This window comes from Phascolarctos cinereus, unplaced genomic scaffold (genome assembly GCF_003287225.1).
Source record: "Phascolarctos cinereus isolate Bilbo 61053 unplaced genomic scaffold, phaCin_HiC Scaffold_1;HRSCAF=81, whole genome shotgun sequence".
In the NCBI taxonomy this organism is placed as follows: Eukaryota; Metazoa; Chordata; class Mammalia; order Diprotodontia; family Phascolarctidae; genus Phascolarctos; species Phascolarctos cinereus.
In genome coordinates, this window is record NW_027555514.1 from 25690396 (window position 1) to 25710834 (window position 20439).

General features: G+C 39.6%; 1 protein-coding gene across 8 annotated transcripts in view; it reads right to left on the reverse strand.

Moving 5' to 3' along the window:
* The window catches only part of RBMS3 (RNA binding motif single stranded interacting protein 3), a 1402476-nt gene that overhangs the window by 1138346 nt on the left and 243691 nt on the right, over window positions 1–20439 (reverse strand). For all 8 annotated transcript variants that reach the window (XM_078151263.1, XM_078151264.1, XM_078151268.1 and 5 more), the window contains one exon: window positions 8691–8759. In XM_078151263.1, coding sequence (XP_078007389.1) covers window positions 8691–8759 — 69 coding nt within the window. The remainder of the gene's footprint in view (window positions 1–8690; window positions 8760–20439) is intronic.

The following is a 20439-nucleotide window of genomic DNA, read 5'->3' on the forward strand; positions in this document are numbered from 1 at the left end:
TTTCTATGTGGTACATCCTCCACATAACAGGATGTAAGTTTGTTGAAAGCAGGAACTATCTTCCTTTCATTTATTTTTCATCCCCAGAGGCTAGAACCTAGGAAATACTTCATGATGATATATTACATTTCCATAACTCTTTAACAATTGTAACAGACTTTATAAACATGATGGCTTTTGTGCCTCCCAGAAAACATCCTAGTTTTATAGATGAGGACACTCAAGCCCAAAGAGGTTACATGACTTAACTCCGGTTCACGCAGCTACTAAGGGTCTGAGGCTGTATTCAAACTCAGAGCTCCTTGACTCTGAGACTAGCACTTCAGGCATTAAATTCTGCTGGTCCCTTTAGAAATGTTTACTGAATTGAAATGAACTGATTTGATCTGAACTAAACCGAGTATAAAAGGAGAACAGACAGAAGAGTTAGCATAGCTCTCAATTCTACATCTGACCTTATTTTCCACAAAGAATAATGAGTAATTGACAAATTACTTATTCAGAGCCAAAGTCTATCAGACTGGCCCTGCCTCCCTTCTCCCAGGGCATGTAATGAAAGCTAAATCAGGCCTTTCTTTCCCTTATAAGTCACTCAATCTTCGGTCATGGCTGTAACAGTAGCATACACCCAGCCTCTGAAGCCCCATCATCTCATATTATCTGCCTCCAGGAAACAGTGACGCTCAAATATCAGCTCCAATTCCCCATGAGAGTCATCTGCCACCTAATCACACATCAGTGCCCTTTGAGATCGGCTGGCTTTCAATTTCAAGGCTTCAGTGCTCTTGGTCACCCATTCAACCAGTCACCCATGACATTTAAGGTTGGGAAAACTGATCCATTCAGTTTAAACATCTATTAAAAGCCTACTGTTCACCAGTATAATCACGAGTGATTGCCCAACTCTCTCTTATGACTGTGAAACACGTAGAGGTTAATGAAGGTCCCAGTCCGGCACTCCCCTGACAGTCACCCTCTGTTGTATTCCCAACAAATTTATTCTCCTTTTTTGTGCTACAAGAGAAGAGTTAAATGATTTAGGTCACAGAGTGAAATTTCATGACTGATAAGTAGGATGGAAAATAATTTATTAAACTTTTCCAAGTAGAAAGTTTGTAGAAAGGACAGGATGATTAAAAAAAAAAAAGCTTATCAGAATCTCAGTCTTTCAAACTTGGAGGTATCCCCACATCCACAATACTGACAGGCAATTACTTAGATTAGAAGCAGGCAATTCTATTACATGTGGCATAAATGGTTATAGAATTTGTAAAACATTTATGTTTTATTAACAGAAATCTAGAAAAGAAAGACAATATAAACTACTGGTTGCAATATTACTCATCCTTTCAAAAGTATTTATAACAATATAATTAAAATATAAACATATGTAATATCATTATCATCATTATTGTCATAGCTAGAATTCATATAGTTCTTTAAGGTATGAAAGCACTTTACAAATGTTATCACATTTTATCATCATGACAACCCTAGGAGGTAGGTGCTATTATTATTACCCCCATTTACAGATAAGAAAACTGAGGCAGTCAGAGGTTTAGTCACTTCCCCAGGATCACATAACTACAGTGTGAGTCTGAATTTCAACTCAAGTCTTCCTGACTCTAGGTCCATCGCTCTATCCACACTGCCACCTCTAATCACAGCTCCACCAGAATCAATATTGATCATTTCACCATCTAAATCACAGATGGGATCTTAAATGTGGATGTAGTAACAAGAGCACTGCTAATGGTAATGACCATGAGAAGTATAGAGATGATGATAATCTTACATGTCTCTAGACCTGCAAAGATGCAAAGCACTTTCCTCAAAACATCATAAGGTGAGGGGAGGCAGAGTCAGGACAAGTTTCATCGTCTTCATTTTATTTTATTGCTGCCTTTTGTTTGGAGGGATGCCTTTGCCCCCAGCCACCACAACCATTCAAACCTCCTTTGTAACAAAGAAATGACCCTGGCCAACCTAGTGACTCCATCTGATCATGTATTCCATATTCTACATCTGGAGTCCCCCACATTTTCATTATCAGTTCTCCAAAACTGAAATTTATTTCTAGCCCTATTTGACAGATGGGGAGATGTAAAGTTACTAGACCAACATTGCAGAGTTAAGTGTAAGAGCTGGAATCTGAATATAGGTCATCTAAGTACTCCAAGTCTAGGGCTCTTTGTAGTTTGCAGTTATATATAAACTATATTATATTATAGACCATACATGGGAACCTACCCATTTACAGGGAGAGACACTAACCTGTTTGCAAACAGCCAGAAGGACCCTGACCCAGTAATGAATATCATTAATAGATACTTAAAACTGATTGAGGTAGCAACATGTCCTGCAGAATTATAAAGCTGAGAGGGACTTCAAAGTCCATATAGTCCATCATCCCTTTCTATAGATTAGGAAGTTGAGGCCCATGGAGGTTAGACAATTCACATAAGGTCAGATAAGTAGTATGAATCAGAGGCAGAATTTGAATCCAGACCTTTGACTCCAGAATTGGGGTGGGGGGAGTCTTTACCACCTCACCATGAAAGTATACAGTACTCAGGAAACACGCTGTCTTGGAAAATTGCCTTGATAATTGTAAAAACTGAGGGGGGGAGGAATCAAACTTTATGATGCTTAGAATGAGTCAGAATTATGATCAGACGTCATCATGGTTAGAGTTGGGACTTCTTTGGTGTCATAGACTCCTACAAGCAGTCTGATGAAGCCTATGAACCCTTTATCAAAATCATGGTTTCTTTAAATAATTGAAAGAAGTACTAAATTTCAGTAGAAGTTAATAAAAATAAATATTAGATTTTTCCCATCCAAGTACAGAATCCTTAAAACTTGTGGAGGCAGCTGATGGCACAGTGGATACAGTTCTGGGCCTGGAGTCAGATATTCTTGAGTTCAAATCCAGCCTCACTTACCAACTGTGTGACGCTGGGGAAGTCATTTAACCTTCTGTTTGCCTCAGTTCTCTCAACTGTAAAATGGGAGTAATAATATCTCTGACCTTGCAGGATTGTTATAAGGATTAAATGACATAATATTTGTAAAAAGCACTTAGCACAGTGCCCAGCATATAGTAAATGCTATATAAATGCTTTTTTCCCTTTCCATTCCCTATTGGTCTCAGTTCAGAAACCCTTGATTTAGCCACCCTCCTCTCATTTTATAAATAAAAATCTGAGGCCTGGAGAGGGCAAATGACTTTGACCCAAGCCAACATAGATAGCAAGGGGGCAGAACAGAGACCTGAACCCAGATGATCTCATGCCCAAAGTACTCTTTCTGCCACACTCCAAGATTTTTATAGGGATTGTAAAAGATGGATTATTGGGCCTTTGTTTCATACTCGATCTATGATTTACTCAAAACATTCCAAAAACAAATGGGAAAGCATACAAATCCATGAGTCAGTAAGGATTGGATGTGGATGCCAAACCTCTCAGGAGGGCACCAGAGCAGGAATCCCCCAGCTGAGTTGCACCATTCCCATTCAACTCAGTCTCACTATTTGTGTAGGTATTTGCAATGCCTGTGAAGTCCCTAAGCCTATTAAATCCCAAACACAAAAGACAAAGGCTTTACAATAAACACAAATTAAAGAGAAAGAGATTAGACTGCTAGTGACAAAGGAGAAGAAAGATTAGCCTGTGTGCTGGAGAGGTGGAAAGGATTACCAAAGAGGCCTGAGGAGTGAGTACAACTAGGAAAAAGTTTTTTCAGCAGTTTGCCCAGAGGGTGAGTCAGCACACTGGCAAATATCATTTCTGAAATTCAAAGCCTCTAATACAGGGAAATATTAATTAGATCTGTCCCTGATAAACAATCACCTCTGAAACTTCAAGAACCTGAAATCTAAGGCTAGGGATAAGGCAGCCTTTGTAAATTACAACTTCTTAAACTTAGATGTCCATTAAAACTGCAGGAACCTACCCAGGCTTGTGAAGACAGGAGCCAAAAGATCAGTTCTACCTTGAGCATACAGTTGTCCTCTGTTCAAAAACCTTCAGTACCTTGGAGAGTTCGCTCCCTTCTCCCCATTAAAAGTCACTGAGCAGACCAGAACCCAATGTAATCAGACCCTTAAGTGAAATTGTAAAAATAATATGATTACAGATCATTACAATACTATTACAGATTATTGTAAGATTATCGATTAAATTATAACATATGACATTTATATAATAATAGCATCTACTCAGATTGTTGTGAGGATCAACTAAGATAATAGAATATATAACGTTCTTTGAAAACCATAAAAACACAATATAAATGATAGCTGTATTATATAAGGCTTTAAGCTTTGCCGAGCACATTACCCACAATTATCTTTGTTTAACTCTTTGTTGAAAGGGTTTGTTTAGCCCTTTGTTTAACCACAATATATGTCTCCCTGCTTTGACTCCAACCATGAATCAGTGGTTCTCCTTGTAATTCCCTTAAGCCCATGAGGGAAGTTATTTATGATCCCTATTTTAAAGATGAGGCAATTGAGGCTGGGAGGTATTAAGCAACATGCCCAATGTTACGGCTGAGATTTGAATGCAGGTCCTCATGACTCCAAATTCAGTATCCTATCCATTACACCACATTTTCATACCTAAAGAAAGTCACAACGTCAGCAATGGGAAGGTATTTATAAGCTAGAGAGAAGTAAACTGCTGCCATTGAGATCTGAGAGGTTGAGATCCCTCAAAGACCAAAGTACAGGACTGGGTCGTCTGGAATGAATTCACAGACTCAAGCATTCTTTAAGTCAAGGTGGCAAAGATTTATTGTTACACTTTTCAGTGGGTGAGGATTCTTAAGGAAACTGCAACCTTAGAGGGGTACAGCTAAAGCTTATACAGGATAAAATATAATAAAACGTGTGTCAAATATGTTAACTAGGTGATTCGGGGTGGGATTAGGGAGCGGTTAAGGAGTGGTTAGTTCTTAAAGGAAGATGCACTTTTTGTATCTACTAAGCAGGCGTTTTACCCAGAGTTCACTAGGAAAAGCCCACAAGGGGGGCCACATGGAAGTGTGGTTTTAGGCCTGCTACATCACTAAGTTAACTACAGTTCAGGAGTAACTGAGAGTTGTCCAGTCTGCCACCAGTCAATGTCTTGTTTGACAAGATAGATGGAGGGAGTATACATATGTCTAAGGTCTAGAATACAGATAATGAGGAGTACAGGATATAGATAATGAGGTAGGATGGTAGAATTCAGTCCAGTGGATAAGAATATCTTTATGAACCAGTGAAAAGCCAGTTCAAACTAATAATTCCTTCAGGTGCTGTTTGTAACTGCCCCAGGGAAAGAGATAAGGGTCTTACTGAGGCCCACTCATGAGTAATTGCTAGGCACCAGGTCTTTGGGCTGAGGAGAAACTGTCAAGGATAGAGTTTCTGAGGCTAGGGAGAAATTGGGGTCCAAGCACAAGCACCCAAGCACCCCATCAGTACACTGGAACAGGAGCCCAGAGACCTGGTTTCTATTTCTGGCTTGGCCACTAAATATGTGCGTGACTCTCTCATTTGGGGATACAAAGACTGAGGAGACGCTGTTCATTTTCAAGAAACAATAAACAGTGAGGGGAATGCATCTACACAGATAACTATAATGCAAGAGGAAATGGTATGTTGTTGTGGAAAGGGCACTGTATTTGGGAGGAGTGGTATGGTCTGAGTTTCAATACTGGCTTTGTTATGTGCATGGTTTTAGGTAAGCCATTTAACCCTTCTGATCCTCAGTTTCCTTATCTGTACAATTAGGGCATTGGACTAGAATCTTAGAGAGGTACTGTAGTTTAGCAAAGGGAGCACTGGTTCTGGAGTTAATAGACCCTGAGTTCGAACCTTGACTCTATTAGGATCATATTACCTGTGTAATCTTGGGGCCAATCCCTCCTCGGACCTGTTTCTTCATCTGTAGTATGAAGAGATTAGATTGGATGATCTCTAAGGTCCCTTTCAGCTCTCAATTTATGATCTGATGAAATGTTGGTACAAGCAAATGCTAGAAAAATATTTAAGAAAAATCAGTTTTCATTGAGTAAGGAAGAAAGAAGATGAGGAGGAAGTTTAAGGAAAATGCAGAGGAGAAGCATTATGAAAGATATGGCACCTGAATTGAACCTTGAAAGAAAGAGGCTCAGATATATGTGGGTGGAAAAGAAAAGAGTTCCCTCCAGGCCTGGAAGACAGTATGAGCAAAGACACAGAGATCAGAGGACAGAACAAGAATAATAGATGGAGTGTAGATGTGGTCTGGCTGGAAAGGAGAATATATGAAGTGACTAATATGTGATCAGGCTGGAAAAGTACATCAGAGCCAGATCATGATGGGCTTTGAAGGCCACATTCATAAGGATATTCTTTATTCAGAAGGTGATAGGGAGCAATTAAGGATTGGTGAGTAGTGGAGTAGCATGCATAATCGAGGAACTACATTAGGAAAATAAATCAAAGAATATATGAAAGATGGATTGGAAAAGGAACAGACTCATCCCTTTCAGAATGGTGCAGAATGACAGGGTCAAGAGAGGCAAGAATATAATAGCATATTTAGAAATAGCATACTTAGAGCTAGAAGGAACCTTAGAGATAATCTAGCCCAACCTCCTCATTTTACAGAAGAGGAAACTGAGGTTCAATGAGGTTAAGTGACTTGTACAAGGTCATGAACAGATAGTAAGAGGCAAAGCAAGGGTTTGAACCCAATTCCTGCAACTCTAAATCCAATCAATACACTTTCCATTGAAAGTGCCTCCACAATTAGCCCATTAATTCAGGAAGAAAGAGATAAAAGCATGTATGATGGTAGATGCAGAGGGAATTCAGAGGAAGGGACATTTTTGAGAAAGAATCAAAAGGAATTGTCAACTAAATGGACACTTTGGATGAGAAAAAATCAAACAGGTCTCAAGTGATAGGCCCAGGTGACAGGGACAAAAGGTGTCCAGAGGAGAGGTAGGTCTGGGCAAAAAGATGAAGTTGAGGCAATTTCTTCGGGGCTCACTTTCTTTATTTGTAAAAAGAGGACTAGCTGATCTATCTCCCAAATCCCTTCTAGATTTAACATTTTATGATTCTAAGGAACAAGGAGGGGTATTAGGACACTAAATGACTCACTTAAATTCACAGTCACTAGAAGGTATTGGTTTCAAAGGCAGATTTCCTAGCTCACAGACCTGTTTCTTTTCCCATTTCAAACTGATTTAGGAAGAAAAAGCCACCAAATTTTCACTGGCGACTATCATGATATATAATCACAGTGCCCTGTCCCATCCCAACTAAACTGCAATAAGTACGTTCTTCCAGGTCATCAAAAATCATAATAGCTGTGTAAACCCAGAGCCATAAAGTAAGATTTGTTGGGACACCCAAGATCCTACCAAGATCATGTCTCTGCCCCTATTATTGCTTTAGTTCCACCACCATAGGTCATGGTGGAAGCACCTCAAATATCTCAGAGAAGGATCCGTTCCTGGCACTTCTTATAACTTCCCAAGTAGCCCCCCACTTTAAATATTTCTGAAAATGTATTAAAATACTAGTTTATAGTGACCATCATTACCACACTAAGAAAACCAAGACAGCTGAACTGGGGGGGGGGGTGGAGGTGGGAAGAAAGGGATAAAGGGATGGAGGAGCAAAATTTCACTACCACCAATATCCCTTTGGGAATTCACCAGCCTCTTTCTCATGGTAGGGCTGCCCACAGCCAGAAGACAAAAGCAGAGAGTAGCAGACCACCTAGGCTAACATTAGTTAAATGGGCCTTTTCTATTGCTGTTCCAAGCTCCCTCTTTGTTTTGCAGGCATACAGCTGTGGGGGGCTATTGCTTCTAAGTGACCTCCCCTGTGACTCTCTGCATTCCCCTGCGTTGTATAGGTCCCTGGGAAAGTTTCATGTAAAGAGCCTTTTATGTGAGCTGACCAAGATCTTGGCCGAAAGGACCCAGTGAAGAGTTTGGGCATAATGATACTTTGTCACCAGGTTACATGACAAGCTGCATCCCTGGTAATAATATCTATCTATTTTCTTTGATGTTTCCATATGCAAAGTCACAGGTTGCAGGACTCTGAAATGCAATATACTCTGCATACTTTTCATAGCTAGCATAAATTATTACTTAGCCAGAGTAAATAGGCACCTGTCCTCAAGACATTTGAAAATACTCTTTAAGTTGGTTTCATGATAATAATGATCATGGGAAGGCATGATTCAATTGAGAAAGAACAGAAGGTTAACAGAGATAGAATTATTTTCAAATACATCTCTTTTTCCTGATTGACTGGGCTCATGTGATCATCTGGGGAATGTTTTGAAAGAAACATCTTAGCCTTACACAAGCCACTCTGCCCTCTTTCCATTGTCACCATCACCCCCCAACACCACCCCAACCTGTGGCAAGTCACCACACACATGGATTCTGTGTACAAAGTAATGGCTTAAGTAACAACTTCCCTAGTCCCTTGTCAGCAGGGGCAGAATCTAGAATGACTAAATCAGAGCCCTAGATGAGTACGCCCATCAATGAGGGCCTGGGAGTCCACACATGTGCCTATGGCAATGCTGGGTTTTAGTCATGCCAGAAAATGGGATGAATAATTATATGGTTAAACACATTCCAAGGGGATTTGAGATGTCGGTGTTCACCCTGAAAGGGTGTATTACCTGATGTGGCTGTGAGCTGGACCATCTGCTGTAGGAAGGAGCACCTGAAGTCTTGCTGGCCGAGGTCCTCTGGAAAAGAGAGAAAAGAACCCATACTTCTGTTAGCCAGAGCAGTGCAGAACAAAAACATATACTTAAGCTTCACACCACATTCCTGTAGCCTCAGAAAGTAAGCTGAATTATTTGATCTCAGTCACGGATTAGAGTTATTAGGTCAATTGGTCATTTGGTTGGTCAGTACTTTCTTCCTTCCATCTATCCATTCTTCTTCTCTTCCTCCTTCTGTCCTTCCTTCCTTCCTTCCTTCCTATTATTATTATTATTATTATTATTATTATTATTATTATTATTATTATAACTCTACATGTTATACTTACTATCAGTACTATAACCTTTCAGATCTATTCTCCCTTCCTAGAATTCTCTCTTTTTGTCTTCAACCCAGCTCAATTCTGGCCATTCTTCAAGGTCCAACTCAAGGAAGAAGTATGCTAGGGAACCAGTGGGACTTTGGAGTGAGCAATGAACATGGAACCACAAGGACCCAAGTTGGAATCCTGGCTCTGCCATAGAATATCTGTGTGATTTTGGTCAAGTCACTCCCAATCACCTACAAATATACATACATACTGACATACACATACAAAAGATAAAATAGGTAAGTGAATGAAAATGTGACCTGGTGAGAGAGAGTAACAGAGAGGTTTAGAGTTGGAACTCTACAATCAGCCAGCCCAGATCCTTTCATTTATAAACAAGGAAATATCAGCTTGAAGTGGGGATATAATTAATCTAAGGTCGTGCAGGAAATAAATGAATACATGGCAATGCCAAGGTTCAAACTCCCTGACTCCAAATCTATTTCTGTTGCTGCTATATCCCCTTGCCTTTAAAGTAGAAGTACTCAAAAAATTTGTTTTTGGGTTGAAGAACATGAATCCAAGAGCTGCTATTTTCTCCAGCCTTGATGACATCCAGCAAGTCACCTCTTCTCCCCCCGGCCTATTTCCCATTCCTTAAAATGAAGTGGTCAGACTAGAGCACCTCTTGGGTCCCTTCCATCTCTAAATCTCAGATTTAGGGGACCTGTTAAGGGGACCGATGAGTGGAAGAGAGTATATAACTAAGGAGAGGGACAAATAGAACGGCAGAGGACAACAGAATGTAGCTTAAAATATATTTAATAGTAACTGCAAAAATGAGGAAGAAATGACCAGCCAACTGTGAAGCTTCCTTTCAAAGAACATGAGGAAAACATGCCACAAGTAAGTCTGGAAGACATTCCAGACTCAATGGCTATTCATACGCAAGACAGACTGCTAGTTGTTATAGATAGAACTACAGCCAAGAAGCTTACTTGATTCTGAAGTCTCTCGAAATGTTCATACCAAGGGGCAAAAGATTTGGAAAATGTATACATGTTTAAAGGCCATGTGTATGCATGTTTGTATCCGACTCCATCTTCACAAGTCACAAAACTGATAACTTCTTCAAGCAGGCAAAAGGATAATAAATAAATCATTTGAAGAGGTCAACTGCCAATTGGACATCTGCTTTCAACATCTCCTCACAGAAAGCCACTGGCAAGTACAATCATGAGAGACATGTTGTGTTATTCAGACAGACTGAACTCTGGAAGGCAGACATTACCTCTGGGGCAATGCCTAGCTTTAGAATGACTATTACTTCAGGTGGAAAATGTGTTCCCACTCCAAACCAAAGTGAATCAGATGAAGCCAGACTAAAAGAGCAAATGAGGTGGAAATCATAGATTTTTGAAAGATGCTACAGAAAGCACCATACATAATGTCCAAACCCCTATTCCATGACAATTAAATTACTTAGATCACAGTTGGAAACATTCAACATTACATGAACATGCGTTATTCTATATGATGATCTCAGGAAACAGTGGCAACAAAGCACAAGTAGCTGAAAATCTTTGAAAGTCAGAAAAGAAACTTAATGAAAGTAGGGCAAGAGGGAAGGGAGGTGAAGGGGGGGCAGTTTATTTTGAACACTAGTAAATTAAAAGTTTTGGACAGGTTCAGAACTATACAATCTCCGAACTGAAAGAAATCTCAAGGGCCACCTAGCCCAATCTCACATGTAAATAAGAAATCCTCTCAACAATACACAGCTGGAATTCATTGGAAAATGTGCACTGATGGAAAATCCATTACTTCCCAAGGTTTTTGTGAGGATCAAATGAGATATTTTGTAAAGTTTTACAAAATTTCAGCTATTAATTGTATTAAGTCTCAAGTCAGACAATTTCACACTTGGATCACTCTGTTAGGAACACTGCTGCTGTTGCTGCTGCTGCTGCTGCTGCTGTTTGTCCCCTAGTTATTACTCCTAGTCATCCTTCCCTTCCCCAACAAGAACACATTTAACTTCTCATCCACAGGTAGCCCTTCAAATACTTGAAGATACTTTTATATAAAGTCTCATATAGGTTAAGTCTCTTCTTCATATTAAACATGTCACATTCCTTCAACAAATCCCCTATGATTTGATCCTATGAGGCTTGGCTAAAAGGGAAATAGCAGATTCCCATAATCTGTGGGAGGAGGTGGTAAACATACCATTGCCATCTACATAACATATACCTCCAATTTCTATCTTGAAATTTAAATACACATCTTTACTTTGGCCAGCCTGTATAGGTTCAGTTCCTGGAACCTCTTACCTTCATTTCATTTCTTGCTCTCACTACCCTCTAGCCAGGAGACCCAAGGACAAACAATCTTCTACTTATTAGCAAAGGACAGAGGAGAGAAAATTAAATATAAAAACTCAACTATGCCTTCTCTTTCTTCCCATTTGGGAGAAGGGGGAACTGAGGGTTATCTTATCACAAGCTTAGTAAGAAAAGGAGGGGAATTTTTCAGTTTACAATAATGCATGGACTTTAAACACCTATGGAATCCTTGTCTCCCAAATTCATAATCAAGGGTTAGTTGTATTTGGAGAAATACAAGCTTGAAGACAGAAAATAAATATATTTTGTTTGGGGAGGGGATTTGATTGCACAATTTGATGCAATGTGGGGATGAGAAAGGATTCCTGGGAAGTCTGCACTGAAACTATCCTACTAAGGTGATGTATTCCATCCATAACCCCTCCCTGTAGTCACTGTCAGTATGGCCAAAGCATCCTTCATTAAGAAGAGCCTAAATCCTTCTAATTTCAATTTAAGTCCTTTTTCACACATTCTATCCTTCAGATGATGATGATGATAGCATGACAGAGAAGGTAGTCTTGGAGCCTGAAGACATGAGTTCAATTACCAATTCTGACATATGCTGATATGTGTGTATATGTGTGTACATATGTATGTGTATATGTGGTGTGTGTGTGTGTGTGTGTGTGTGTGTGTGTGTGTGTGTGAATTGCATGACCCTGGCCAATTCATTTAGCCTCTCAGTGTTGCACATAGCTCTCTAAGACACTAAATTACAGAAAAAGGGAAGGTATGGGAATAAGCATTTATATAACGTCTACTACCTACTAACATACTAGGCATTGTGTTAATCACTCCATTTTTTTAAAATAAATGTCTCATTTGAGAGAAGAAGAGCTACCAATCTGCATAGATGGAGGGAATTTCTAAACTAGGGGCCTCCTACACCCATGCAATCACAGATCCATACGTAAGAAAATAACTTAATTTTGTTTAATATTTTTACTTCTAAATGTATTATTTCATTTGACCCTCCTAACAACCCTATGAGGATTTGAAGACAAATGTTATAAATCCCATTTTATGGATGAATAAACTGAGGCACAAAGGAGTTACCTAATTTGCCCAAAGTAGCAGAGTTAGTTAGTTAGTAGATGTCAGCAGAAGGGCCTTAACCTGAGTCTTCTGGTCCATTAAGTCCTATGCTCAGATCGAATATTCTCCATCTTTTTATGGACTTCAGCTCTCCTCCCACATTCTTTTCCCCAGATTAAATCAACAGATTTCCTCTAGTCCTTTATGTGCTATACTTTTTTAACATTTCAGTCATTTCCATGCCTTTTTTTTCTGAATGCCCTCTGAAATCTCCAAGCCCTCCCCTCTGACCTTGGGTAATTTAGTCTCCTGAATCTTCCTTAAGATGTCTACTCCATCCATGACAATATACTGAAAGAAACCTCCCTAATATACCCTAGAAGGTGGAAGGGGGTGATAGGTCGGGGAGGGAAGCTGCGTCTGTCAGTATCAATAATGATTGGTCAAGTTCCTCCATTTTCACGGTGTTGCCTTTTCTCTGGGTTCATTTTCCCAAGGACAAAAGGGAAGTACCCAACACTCTAGTGACAGGCTCATTCCAGTGACAGAAAGCAGATGCTCAAGATTCCAGACAGTATTTTTTCTCTTGGATTCAAAGTTGTACAGAAAATTTCCTAAAGCTGGAATGGTGCTAATGGCTTTGGGATTTACTGGCTACTCTCTCCAAACTGCTAATTGGAATGACATCCTAAAAGCGTCCTTGGCTTGGAAGCTCCCGAAGAGCCTTCCTGAGGCTTAGGGTGAATTGAGGCCACTTTCCTAGCCCTAGGCTGTCCTCAGGTGGGCAGTGACTCAGGGAGGCAGCTAGGAAATGAGAAGCAGCTCCATCCATCCCAAAAAGACCCATTGGAAGCAATGTACGATGGCATTAAAAGCATTGGAGGTCAGAGGAGCTGGGTTCAAGTCACATCTATGTTTTCTCCTCTTGTGAACTTCAGTAAGTCACCTGCTCATTGATTCAATTTCTTCCTGTAAATCCCTTGAGAACAAGAACTGTCTTTTGTCTGCCTCTATCCCCAGTGCTTAGCATAGTGCCTAGCACACATCAGGAACTTAATAAATATTTGTTGACTGGCTAAAACGAGCAGGATGGTGCTTAGGCTTTGATGGTCTTATCTGAACCTGCAGTGTGAAATGGAAACAATAATGAATTTAGGCAAAAGACACTGGTTCAAATCCTGCCTTTGCCACCTACTGACTCCTGTAACCTTGGGCAAGTCACTTACCTCACCTCTAGGTTCAATTTCTTCATCTATAACACAAGTCTAAATGACATCTGAGACCCTTCTACATAATTCTGTCATCTATCCATCATCTAACATCCTGTGACTACTCTAATGGCTGTTCCAGTTCTTTGATCCTGTGATCTAATCAATTGATATACTGACCCTTAAGCAACCAGCATCAAGGCAAAGTAGTCTAGACTGCCCTTGCTTCTCCTATAGACACTCCCTAAGCTGTTCTTTTCTGATTTCATTTCCCCTCCAAGGCTGCCATTGATGTTTATCTTACCTTGATTTCACATGTATTAAAATTTTGTGGGGGATAGGATGGGAGGCATAGGTCTCTAAGGATATGGAGGTGACAATTCCACTGTCCTCTGCCCTATTCAGGCCTCATCTGGATCACTGTGTTTAGTTCTGGGCATCACAGTTGATAGGCTGGAAATTGTCCAAAGGAAAGTGACAAGAAGATGAAGAACCTTGAGTTTACTCCCCATAAAAGTCAATTCAAATCAATTCAAGGAAATAACAGCAAACTACATAATAACAGCTAGCATTGACGTAGGCATTTCTTCCTGTTCACGCAGATCTAACTTCTCCATGCCAGAACAGACTGTTTCACAAGTCTACCCTGTGCTAACAGTCAAGATTGAACAAGAGGCGAAAAGGTGGAAAGGGGGGGAGGATAATTTCAAGACTTTCATTGTGAGAATTTTTACTGCCATTGCCATAATACATTTCTCTGACCAAATTACAGAAGAAATGAAATTAATTTCAAGAAAACAAGAACTGAAAACCAAATGTTCAGAACTCTTAACAGACTTATTATTACATAAATATATGGTCCAATGCAATATCTCTCCAAGTCTCACAAGAGTTTGGGGAAAGGCTGCCCTCTTCAGACATACTTCTTTATATTATTACTCTTATAATTTTAGAGAAGCTAGAACTACTATAGTCTCTTGTCTAAGGGGGAAAATAAAATGGAAGAAAAAAATTTCAAATAGAAGTGGTTGGTAATTAAAACAAGACCATTTCATGGAAAGAAAACCAAAGCAGTTTTGAAAGAGCCTACCTATTTACTCTGTCCCTAACTTGCCAAAATCACATTTCTTATAAATATTGCACATGGCTCCTGGATATTCTAAGCATGTGCTAGACTTCAGAGCTGTAATTAATTAATGGAGCTGTCTGAGCCTCAGATGTTTACTTAAGCTGTCATATATCTGTGTGTTCAGAACAACCACCTGAATTCACAATCATTGGCTTCCCTGACATTAGAATATCTAATAAACATGAGGAGCTCTAGTCTCATTTCACAAAAGGCCCTTGTTTTCTTTCTGTCAGTCCTAACACCCTCAAAACTGCAATTAAGCGAACTGTCAGAAAGATGGTCACCGTGCATACTTGGACCGCTAGAAAAGTATTCTGTTTCTGCCTCCAGCATCCTTTGCTTCCTGAGAATATTATAATTGGGGCGCAAAGACCAGACTTTAAAATACTAAGCTGGTTCTTACATTTTTTTTCCCTCAATATGATTAAATTCAAAGGCATTTGTATACAATGATAGTTCAAAAAGAATGATTTCAGAGAAACCTGGGAAGATTTGTGTGAACTGATGCAGTATAAAGTGAAAACGAGCAGGAGAACAATTTCTACAATAATAACAAAGACAACTAATGTGAAAATACTTAAGAATTCTGGCAAATCCAATGACTAACCTTTATTCTAGAGGGCCAATGATGCAGCATGCTATGCATCTCCTAGCAGAAGTGATGGATTAAGGTTATAGAATGAGATATACATTTTTTAATCTGGCCAGTTTTTTTTTGTTTGACTATGAATATGTTACAAAGTTTTTATTGGGAGGTGGGAGAGAAAGTAAATGTATGCTAATTAAAAAATTAAACACAACAACAAAAAGTAATTTCTGCATCTTGAGTCCTACTATTTTGTAAGCAGTATGCTAAATTCAAATTTTAAAGCAGATTAAAATAAGATTGGCTAACATCCTTGAATACACCATGTCCTATTATATGATGCAAAAAAGGAACCCTATAGAAAACGGACCATAATGTGCTCTTTCATAGTCTGGCCACATTAAATACTCAAAGAAAAAAGGCATTAAAATAGGGGAAACACTAGGTGTCGGTTTAGAAAGGTCTACGGAACCACACTTCAGAGCAGGATTAGATTCTGAAAACTGAATTTGAGTTTGGAGGAAAGTAGTCCAAGTGCAGCACACCAACACCTAATTTCCATACTATTTTGCATAAGTAATGTGTGGAATGGCAGAGCTGAGTAAATAGAGAACCACCTCCCTTGTAATTGAAGTGAGGGAGCTCAAAGTCGGTGTGTCCCAGCATGTGCTTCTCCTGGCCTCAGAGATTCAGTTGCATGTATAATTGATAGACTGCCATTTTTTATGATGGGTAAAATAGTGGTAAATAAATGATGAAGGCTTAAAATATCATTCATTTGCCAGGAAATTTCAGTGTTTCTTTGGGCCATTTATAAATTTCTCCTATTATTTCTGTGTTTCCACTAAGGCCATGTTCTCCCTCGATTTCCATGGCCCCCATGCTCCTTGCATAGGAAAACAATTCACCATGGACTCACACTTCCTTTTGCAGCTTCACACAGTTTCAAAGCCATGGCTGCTGGGGGAAAATGAAGTTCTCACTTCTAAAGGAAAGATCCTTGCTAGTACATCTCAGCCAACCAAGAATGATGGCCTTAAGGTCATATCTGTACAGCAGAATCCAGAGAACTCATGGCTTCTGGTGAGTTTATCTTTTGGAATTTTCTTCCTTCAAGGCTCAGCTCAGGTATCACTTCCTCCAAGAAGACAGCCATCACCCATCCCCTATCCATCCTAAACTGAAAGTGTTCTATTCTAGAGTTCTTTGATTCACTCCTATGCCCCCATTCTGAGAGTGTACTTAGGAGGAATTAATAAAAAAAAAAAAGTATTTGTTACTTATTATGGGCCAGACATTGCTGAGAACTGGGGAGACAAAGTGAAAAGTAAAATAGTCTTTACTGTTGGGATCTCACATTGCAATTGCAATTGGGGGGGGTAGGGAAATAGCAGTCAAGCAGATGGCTCAGATCAAGATTTGAAGCTGGAAGAGACCTCAGAGATCAAGTCCAAAGCTCTCATTTTACAAATGATGAAACTGATGCTCAGCAAAGTTAAGTGGTTTGCCAAGGGACACAAAGGTTATAAGGAACAAAGCTAGGATTTGAACCCAGGTTCTATGATACCAAATCAAAATTGATTGTCCCACGTTTCCTCTGCTTATGTGTGTACATGTTATCTTCTCAAATATTAGTGCCTTGAGGATAAGAAAAAGTTGTCTTTGTATTCCTAATGCCTTCCTTAAATTTATATAGAGGCAGCTAGGCAGTGAAGCAGATAGAATGCTGGACTTGAAGACAAGATGACTTGTGTTCAAATCCGGCCTCACACACTCCCTAGCTATGTAAGCCTGGGCAAGTCACAATCTCTCCAAGCCTGAATTACCTCATCTGTAAAATGGGGATAATGGTAGCACCCACCTTCCAGAGCTATTGTAAGGATACAGTGAGACAATATTTGTAAAGCACTTTGCACATTTAAAGCTCTATATAAATGCTAGCTGGTATTATTGTTTTTGCTGTTCTTCGTTCCATATTTCATTGGATCCATTATTTCATCAATGTAGGGACTCCCCCCAATAGTATTGAACCACAGAATTTCAGAAGTAGAAGGGCCATCAGAGGCCCTCTAGCCCATGGCTAGATAACAATTCCCCCTAAACAAACCCAACATATAATGATCCAGACAGACCACAACCGTGCCATATGTTCTCCTCTTGGGTGACTGCTCTATGTCCTTCCACAGAAAAATCATTCATGAGGCTAGAGAACTTCCTTTAGGTCCTTTACCAAAACAACACCTACACTGTCCAAATGTGGTCTCTCTGTCCCATGGTACAGGACTGGTCCATCCAATTTTCTAATTATACCTTTCCTGGATGTTATCTCTTATACTACTTGTGAATAAGTAATCATTGGTAATATGTGGCCCCTCAATGTATATCCACCATACTTCTGTGGTTTGGCTTGTGGGTCACCTGGACATTTTGTTTTTAAGAGACTATGATGGTTTGTAGCATACAGGCATATACCATCACGGAAAGAATATTGATGCTAAGAAAAATAGTTTGTTGTTGTTGTTAGCTGGCATGTAGGGAGAACATCATGGTTTGTAAAGAGCTTCATATTCATGAAAACCCTCTGAGGTAGATGTTATTATTATTTCATTTTGGAGATGAGGAAACTGGATTTCCAAGTGACCCAGGGTCCCATAGCTATTTGTTCCTGGAGTAGCATCTGAATCTAAGTCCTTCTACCTCTAAAAGCAGATTTCCTTCAATTACATCATGTAGCCCGAAATCTTTGAAAGTGATACACCACATTGAAGGCACTTAATAAAATCTTTCTAAGTTAAACTGAATTAAAGACTCCATGCACTTACTTACCATGACAGGGCTCCATGAAAACATGCTAAGACACAATTCCCAGCATCAGAGAAATTTAGAAGGTTGACCTCAATGGCTCCAATAGATTTTTAGTTCTAAACTCAATAACTTTTATTGGTTTATCAATATTTATCATCACTGTGTTTGTCTGGGGTCATTTCATACCCTGACTCTCTAAAGGAAGCCACTGATAACCCACTATATGGTAGAAAGGCTTTGAAATGTTATAGTTGTATGTTTTCCTAGAAAAAACATCTAAGGCTAGAATGGACGTCAGTGGTCCAGGCTCAGAAGCCATCAAGTTACCACCCTCATTTTACAGATCAGGAAATCGGGATGCAGGGTTGTGTACTGAGTTGTCCAAGATCACATAGCTGGAAATGATCAGAAGAGGAATTTGAACCTAGATTCCACTTTCCCTGAACTACTATGATCTCTAATTCTATGATTCAAAGGATATTTGGCTACCAGATCAATATTCAACTCATAAGACCATGCTATCTCTCCTGTGCAGAGATACCCTTTTCATTTGTATTTGATCCAAAGCTATGATTTCATCAGTAGAAGGGTAGTGCTGGTATGGGAAACCCCACCCCAAGCATTTATTAATTTGAAATTTATATTGTCTTAGCAGGAACATGCAGCTAGAATCAAAGGCAGATTTGAAGTCAGGTCTTCCCGCCTCCAAAGCTAGCACTCTATCCACTTCACTACATCAGGATGCCTGTCATATGACCACAAAATTTGGGGACATACCAGATGAAATTGAATGAATTGCTATTAATGTCTCAAAAAAATTCTCAAAATCCCCCTTTCTTCTAATATAGATAAATTTAAATATATTAGCAATGACACTGACAGAGATACACACCCAAACAATGATCACGAGTAGCCACCATGATGTAGAAAAGTCATACTATATTTGGCTATATAATGATAATGACAGTGTAATAAAAAGCAGACAGAACAAAGCAGCCCTAAAGTGAAGTCAACTGTTTGGAAGTTCATCCCAAGAAAAAGAAATATTAATAAAACCAGCAGTGTGTTGAACCAATCTTGCAAAAATCAGCTTGAAGCATGCCTCTATAACTAATCATATTCAAAAAGATGGAAACATGGAAACAGAAAAGAGCAACTCCCATAGATCCTTCTTCCATAACTCAATAGGTATTCTCTGGCCTCCTTAGGAAGAGTGAGCATTATGTTTCCTTTCTATGTTTATCATTGCCTTCCATAGCCAAGGGGCAGCTAGGTAGCTCAGTGGATAGTATACCAGGCTAGGAGTCAGGAAGACTCTTCCTGAGTTCAAATTCCTACCTCCGATACTTACTATGTGACCTTTGGGCAAGTCACTTAATTTGCCTCAGTTTCCTCATCTGTAAAATGAGCTGGAGAAAGAAATGGCAAAGCATTCCAGTTATCTTTGCCAAGAAAATTCCAAATGGAGTTCCTGCCTCTCATGCATACTACCTGTGTGACCATCGACAAAACACTTAAACTGTTTCATTTTCTTCAACCTCATACAAGGAGGGAGTTAGACTAGATAGGCTTCAAGGGCCCTTCCAGCTCTACATCTATGATTTTGTAGGAAAAGGGAAAACCATGTCCTTCTGGGGCTTGAGGACACATCTCAGGGCTGGTCACAAAGATTGAACTCTTACTCTATGTGCCAGGCATTGTACTAATTACAAAGAAGTCAAAAACAATTTCTATTGTCAAGGAGCTCATAGTCTAATGGAGAAAACATACAAATAACCATGGGCCTAAAGGACATATGCAGGATAAAACTGGAGATGATCTCAAAAGGGATGCACTAAGATTATAAACTGAGAAAGGGTTCTTGCTGACGATGGAACTTTGGCTGAGATCTGAAGGAAACAAGAGAAACTAGGGAGCAGTTAGGTGGCACCATAGTGAATAGAGCACAGGGCCTAGAGTCAGGAAGACTCATCTTCCTGAATTCAAATCCAGCACCTGACACTTACTGGCTGGGAGACCCTGGGCAAGTCACTTAACCCTGTTTGCCTAAGTTTCCTCATCTGCAAAACTAGTTGGAGAAGGAAATGGCAAACCCCTCCAGTATCTTTGCTAAGAATTGAAGAGTCAGACATAACTGAAATGACTGAACAAGAGAAACCAGGAAGTGAAACAGAGTAGGGAAAGCATTCTAGGCATGGAGGGTAGCCAGTGGAAATGCTTTAACTGAGAAATGGGGTGTC